At 49.9% G+C, this 7,500-nt stretch overlaps 1 protein-coding gene across 1 annotated transcript in view; it reads left to right on the forward strand.

The window, feature by feature from the left end:
- LOC143286314 (uncharacterized) overlaps positions 1-7,500 on the forward strand; it is a 46,060-nt gene that overhangs the window by 31,287 nt on the left and 7,273 nt on the right. Inside the window, exon 2 of the mRNA XM_076593853.1 lies at positions 1,041-6,271. Within this exon, the coding sequence (XP_076449968.1) occupies positions 1,613-6,271 (4,659 nt within the window). The 5' untranslated portion in view covers positions 1,041-1,612. The remainder of the gene's footprint in view (positions 1-1,040; positions 6,272-7,500) is intronic.

Genomic DNA, 7,500 nt, shown 5'->3' on the forward strand with positions numbered 1-7,500 from the left:
CTGTGTGTGTGTGTGTGTGTGTGTGTGTGTGTGTGTGTGTGTTGTGTGTGTGAACAGGCGGACAGTAATTAAAAAGTAGACTCGTCATTTCATATAGACAGCTTTGCTGAAATGATATACCGGTTAATACGGAGAAGTGTTTGATTTAAAGCAGACTGACTAATTCAAACAAGGATCAATTAAATCATTGATCAAATCTGATTATTGAATGAAGTATATTGGTTATTTCAGAGAATGCCTTCTTTAAAAAAAAAATTTTTTTTTTAAAGCAGGCTGGTTATTTCTAGAGAATAATTAGGTCAGCAGCAGACGGGTAAATACTAGAACGAGACTGGTTAAGTAAGAAAAGGGCTACTTAATAAGAATAGACTGGTTATCCCAGAGAAGAATCAGCTAATAGCAGGCAGGTCAACTCGGAGATGTCGGGTCTTCTATTGTCCACGGGGTGGGGTGTCGTAGTTTTACTGTGTGCGTTTTACTTTTAAACATCAGATGTTGGGTCTGTCATGTTGATATACCCCCCCCCCCCTCCCCCTCCCCCGTCACTCCCCCCAACCAAACCCCTTCAACACACGCAGACTTTGTTCAACAATTTATTATATAATCACCACCACCACCTCCTCCACAACCACCACCGCCACCAACGTCATCATGAGCATCATCATCATCATTATTAGTATTGTCATTATTGTTTAGATTATTATTATTATTATTATTGTAAGAGCGAATTTTTATTCGCCATAATTCCACGAAAAGCCATGCATTATACAAAATGTATTTTTGTACTTAATAAATCCTGTGAACAAATTTATGATCAAACGTTTAAAAAAAAAAAACAAAAAAAAAAACCCATAGAACAGTCTCTCATTTTTAAATATCTGCAAAGAAAATAAGCAGATATGCTGCGGCATTAATTTCTCGATAATTCCCTCAATGAGCAAGTATTTTTGTTTTTTTGGGTTTTTTTAATTGTTTAACTGCCACGGTGACAAAATTCACAGCTGTAAAATGAGATTCATATGTTGATGCGCTTTTCACAGAGAACCAGAGCGAGTTGACTAGCACTGAGGAGGGGGAGGGGCACAGCAGCACAGCAGCACAGCAGCACAGCACAGACTGGGAACAAAGAAAATCAAGAGTCCATGGCCACCGTCCGCCAGCCATTTGTCTGGAACTCACCATGACCGTGCCGTGACCATGTCTGTCCTGCCCCAGAGGACCACACACTCACGGACGACGCTGCTGTGAAGACTCGCTGTTCAACTATATGCCACGGGGAAAACGGTACTGCAGTATCTATTTTCTGTTTCTCCGAGGGTAAAAAAAAAAAAAAAAAAAAAAAAAAAAAAAAAAAAACACGAAAAAAGACTTGAGCTGCAAATTATGATCGTGGAGACGAGGCTTGCTGTGAAGAGCTCTGTGTCCTGTAGAAAGGCTGAGAAGCTGTTGTGTGTATCGACACAATGACCGATTTCCATTACAAGGATTGCCATACGGGAATGTTGTGTGTGTGTGTTCCTTGTCTAGTTAGTGACGTGAGGATTTCCGCCTGAACCCCCCCCCCCTTCCCCCCCCCCCTCCCTCAGCCCTCGGCGCAGTCAGTGACGTCACCATGGAGGGGGTCACAGGCCGTGTGAACGGCGTCAAGGAGCGGGAGCAGCGGTTGAGGAGGATGCAGATCGAGCTGGGCCGAGCCCGCCTGGTGTCCCGACCTTGGGAGCTCCTCCGGCAACCCGTCAAGATCGTGCCTGCCTGCAGTCCTGACCTTGAACCTGACCTCTTGCCCTCTGACCTCTGTCACGATTCCGACCCCTGTGTTGCTGAGGAGGAGGAGGAGCTCCCCCCACGTGACCCGGACTTCAACGTGGACCTCGAGGTGGACGTGCTGTGTCGTGCTGGGCACGGCAGCGTTGCTGCTGGCGACCGTCCTGAAAACCTCGCGCTTCCCTCTGATGGTTCAGTGGAGATGGGAACTGCCGGTGTCGGTCGGGATGACGTCAGTAATAGCCCTGATGGTGCTCTGGGGAGGGCATACCTCAGTCATTTTACGCCATTATCAACTCACGCTGCGGTCCTAGAGGAGCTTGCCTCGACCCCTCAGAGTCCCTCCCCTCCCCAGCTGTCCCCCATACGTGAGGAGAGCATCTCTTATGCCTCGGTCAGCGAAGATGGGGACGTCGCGTGGAAGGACAGTGGGTATGGCCTTACCAGCTTGGATGGGCTGTCCTCTGTGACGTCACCCATGTCGGTGACGTCTCCGGACAGCGAGGAGAGCGGCGTGTTGTGGCAGGACAGCAGGCAGGAGATGGAGGTGGGAGAAGACCCCTTCCCTGCCCTCGGCGCCTTCCCCCCGCCCTCACCCGCCGGCCAGCACGGCCTGTCCCGACCTGTCCCTCCTCTGCACGGACTGCACGTGCCGGCCCAAGGGGACAGGACAGAGGACCGTCAGAAGGCAGTCCCAGAAGTCTCTCGTGGTGCTGCGGATACTGATCATGCAAAACCTGAATCGGCAGGCCCTGCTTTCGCTGGAGGAGATTCTGCTCCTTCCCATCTTTCCCTGAAAAGAAAGTATCACTTTCCACGTGACGATTCTGATGAACAGTTCACACAGGACAAAAGGGACAGGTCATCGACCACTGAACTGCCGGATTCAGACAGGAATGGAACTGGTGATGAGTGTGACAAAGTTCTTGAAGTAGACGTTGTGGAAGAACTATCAACGACAGCACCTTGTGATGCTGAACCACGGTTCAGTTGGGAAGCCAGAGCCTCCGAAAGCTGTGAAGATGCAACAGACAGCGAACTGTGCGAGGCTGAGGCCCCTGCACTGGCTGGCTTGAAAGTTAACGGTGGAATAATCTCGGACAAAGCTGGGGACAGTGCCGAGACCACTGCAGGGATTACTGCACATAGTGTGCGATCCGGTGATCAGATGTCACAGTACTTGCAGCTCTACGAACAGAGCAATAAGTTATCTGTGGAATCTGAGGAAACAAGTATTACCAAAGACTGGTCGAGGACTCAAACCAGTCCCGACAAGACGGATTCTAGTCAGTCATTGTGCAATAGAGACTCAACACCAGAGCTTTCTTGTCGTTTTACAACCACTCCAATCACACGTGAAGACTGGTCGGGTGGTGTGGACGAATCTTTACCTCAGGATGACAGTCGGGAAAGTGAAGTATGTGTGACACATGAAAAGACTACAAGCAATACCACCGAGGACAACCCATGCCATTCAGAACAAAGCATGGACTCGAGGCAGCCTGTTGTTGAGGGAAATGAGTGTCCAGCACACAAGGACTGGTCAGTCAGACGTCACAACAGCGACGGACAGGAGGGAGAGTGTTATTCTGAGAGGCGTGCATTGAACACTCAGGACAGCGGCACGACCATCACAGAGCCAGCAGATACACAGCCCGACACGGTCCTGGGAAAAGACAACGACAGTCCAGCGTCCTTTCTCATGGATGACCACACGTTCCACACCAGCACTGAAGACAACGTTGACCTCATGACCCCCTCACTGATGGACGGCCTGAAAGACACTGAATGCAGTCCTTCAAACATTGAATGCAGTCCTTCAAACACTGAATGCAGTCCTTCAAACACTGAATGCAGTCCTTCAAACACTGAATGCAGTCCTTCAAACACTGAATGCAGTCCTTCAAACACTGAATCAGATCACAAACTGTACACACGCCTTGATGCCATCGATGAGGGTGGAAACGATGCAAAGAACAGGAACAGAAACCACGCTACTCAAAATCATACTAGTGACTCTGTATCGTCAACAGACAACCGAGTGTCCCGGTTTTCTGACAGAACATCGAGCTGCCCAGAAGACCAGCAAAGTCCCAGTGACTCCGTGCCATCACCAGACAGAAATCTGTCTCCTCACAACATCTCTCAGGTGGAGAATCGGTCACACCTGTCTAGTAATTATGATGTCATTCAGACACAACAGACAGATTCTGGCGTTACGCTGACAAAGGGTGCTATAAGTCGGACTCAGCATTCCATTGGTGCTGGTTCAGCTGACGGTCGGACAAAAGCTTCCACTGACAGACAGAGCGACGACCAGCAGGATCGCCCTGACGACAGAGGAAGTGAAGGAGAAGTTGACATGATGGACTATCTCTTCTATGATGACAGGGATCTCATTTCATCGGCCCTCAGCAAGACGTCCAGCCTGGATACAGAACCAGAGCCAGAAGAACTTGATGGCTGGGTGGGGTCATGTTCATTACCTGAACAGGGGTCTTCCACAGACAACGCTGAACAACAGCCAAACCCATGCAATCTCAGTTCCACAAACTCTTCCGGTTCTACCATTTCTCTTCAGTCTTCAGTACAGTCTCTTCACACGGTGTCTGCCTCAGATTATCGGCAACGTTCCTCCATTGATGATAATGCATACAGTGATAGAAAACCTCAACTCCACTCTGCAGATTCTGAGGGTGGCGCTATGATTGTGAGTGACGGTCTTGGGGATCTTTCTGACACACGTGGAGTTCACAGGATGGTTCCAGCTTCCGAACACATCACCATTGTGGAATCTGTGTGCACAGAAAACAGACCTTCCGACCTTACTGCCGCTGCCCCTGCACCAGTTACTGCTGACGGGGACAGAAGACTGACGGCTTCAGACCCCGCTCTTTGTCAGAGGGACACAGTCATTCAGGGAGGGTCAGCGGAAAGCAAGGACTCCACCAACGGGACCAGCACCTGTCCCATCAACGACGACAATGACGACAACCACCACCACCCTCGTGACGGTAACATGGATATCCATAACGTTGTAACGTCAAGCAACGTCATCGACCACGTGCCAGAGAATAAATGTCGTTCAGCTGTTCAGTGCATAGAACCAGAGACTGTGGTCAATACCACGGATGCGGACACTGAAGTTTCTGAAACCAACACCGCAATGATGGACAGCGACATCGTTGTCACTGAATCAGTCGCTGATACTGACACTAGTTTGGTCACTGCACTATCTGAAGCAGTCACTTCCACTTCGGTTAGCAGTCAAGCAGTGACTACAGTCAGCAGCGCTGTCACCAACATCACCGACACTGCTGCTCCAGCAGACGTGAACAGCGTGACTGATACCACCACCTCCAGCACACCTCCCTGTTCCCGGTCCCGCAGCCCTGTTTCATCCCCCACCACCACCACCCAGCTCACAGATGTCACCACCACCCCTCCCACCACACCTACATCCCTGCCAGCCACCCGCTCCTCGCCAACAGTGAGATCAGCAGCGCTACCTCCTAACCAGCGATCTCTTGGCGGCAAGAAAAAAGTGCTGCCCACGAGTCGACCTCGGCTTGGACAGTCCAACAAGATCAGCCACCTGCTGAACAAATGGCAGGCTATGGAAACAGCAGCCGTGCCTTCTTCATCAGCAGCCACCACCACCACCACCACCATCATCCCTGCAGACTCGCCACGTCATGCATCACGGCTCCACTCATCAAAAAGGCATCTGTCTCGATCGACGCCCAACCTAGCTGGCGCGGAGTCTGTGCATGGTGGCAAAGCCTTCGGGTGCTCAGAGCACTCGTCGTCAGAGGAGACGGAACCAGAACATGGAAACAGCAGCTCTTCAGAAACACCGCTGTCCACAAATAGCAAGCCTCTCATCCACAGCAGTACCGGAGATTTACCAACATTGAAGCCACAGTCCCTGAAGGAATCCACGAAGGCGTCACGCCCGAAACGATCCGAACTGCCTGAAAAGAAAACAAAGAAGGTCCAAGCACGTAAAACTCTTCCTGATTCTCCCAGACACGATGGGTATAAGATGGCCTCCCTGGAGAATCTCAAAATCGTCCTCATAACATCAGATGAACATAGTTCAGACAACAGTCGGACTGCTGGTTCAAAACCGGCACCACCGTCATCTCTACGATCGTCGGGGGATTCGTCAGCACGCCACGAAGGGTCTGACGTCACAAGTGACGACAAGCCGACTCTGACAGGCCTCAGCGTGCAGTCTCTGATCTCCAAGTTCGACCACAGAGATCCTGGCGGCGAGAGAGCCTTGGGTTCTGACAGACTGGTGATGTCCAAACACCGATGGTCCTCCACACCAAAACTTCAAGGGGCACTGTCCCCTCCACCGTCATCGTCATCGCTGTCATCGCCTGGGAAGAATCCCGGTTCCGCTACCTCGTCATCGCTTGGTCATCGATGGACATCGTCGTCGTCGTTATCATCAGCTGGTGAACGTCATCGAATCGTATCGTCACGTCCACCCCCTAAGGTACAGTGTACCTGTGTGTCCATGTGTCGCCTTTCTGCTGACTGCTTTCGTTTTGGGGGATGGTGGTTTTTGTTTGTTTGATCGAACGATTCTGTAAGTATTTTGATGGTGTTGTGGCATTCTTCTTCTTCTTCTTTGTCCCTTTCTGCCTTCTCTTCCTCCTCCTTCGTCTGTAAAACAATGCATTTTTCTAGGTTTCCTCTCGCCTGACCTATGATTCTTCAATGCTGCAAAGGCGAGCAAGGAAGACTGGCATCTGGCTCTGAGTCGGAGTTATCACTGCCTCGCTGATTAAAAAAAATATATATAATTTTTTTTCTTCTGTGTTCGTGGGGCTGCAACTCCCACGTTCACTCGTATGCACACGAGTGGGCTTTTACCTGTATGACCGTTTTTACCCCGCCATGAAGGCAGTCATACTCCGCTTTCGTGGGTGTGCATGCTGGGTATGTTCTTGTTTCCATAACCCACCGAGCGCTGACATGGATGACAGGATCTTTAACGTGCGTATTTGATCTTATGCGTGTGTATACACACGAAGGGGGTTTCAGGCACTAGCACATATGCTGACCTGGGAGATCGGAAAAATCTCCACCCCTTACCCACCAGGCGCCGTTACCGAGATTCGAACCCGGAACCCTCAGATTGAAAGTCCGACGTTTTAACCACTCGGCTATTGCGCCCGTCGAAAACTCCTCTTCTAAGTGACCGATTTACGGAGCAAGTAAACCGTGTGCAGAACGAGTTGTCAGTCTCACCGTCATGTTCTCTGATGCAGCATGTTTACGTTTTGAAATTCATGTCGTTGCTTCTGTTGGTGGTGCAGTTCTGTTTCGGTCATCTCTAATTTGTTTCTGTTTGTTTTGTTTTATTGTTGTTGTTTTTTTGGGGTTTTTTGTTTTTTTCCCAAAGCGAGTCTGTAACGGGGTGTTAACACTGGGTTTGGTACTACCTGTTTGAACTTTGAGATTCTTAGCTCGAAAGAGGATACACTATGATTATAGTATTTTACATTATTTCTTTATTTATGATGGGAAGACCGCTCTGGTAACGCATGCATGCACGCGAGCACACACACACACACACACACACACACACACACACACACACACACACACACACACACACACACCTCTCTCTTTCACACACACACACACACACACACACACACACACCTCTCTTTCTCACACACACACACACACACACACACACACACACACACACACACA

Source organism: Babylonia areolata, chromosome 10 (genome assembly GCF_041734735.1).
Source record: "Babylonia areolata isolate BAREFJ2019XMU chromosome 10, ASM4173473v1, whole genome shotgun sequence".
In the NCBI taxonomy this organism is placed as follows: domain Eukaryota; kingdom Metazoa; phylum Mollusca; class Gastropoda; order Neogastropoda; family Buccinidae; genus Babylonia; species Babylonia areolata.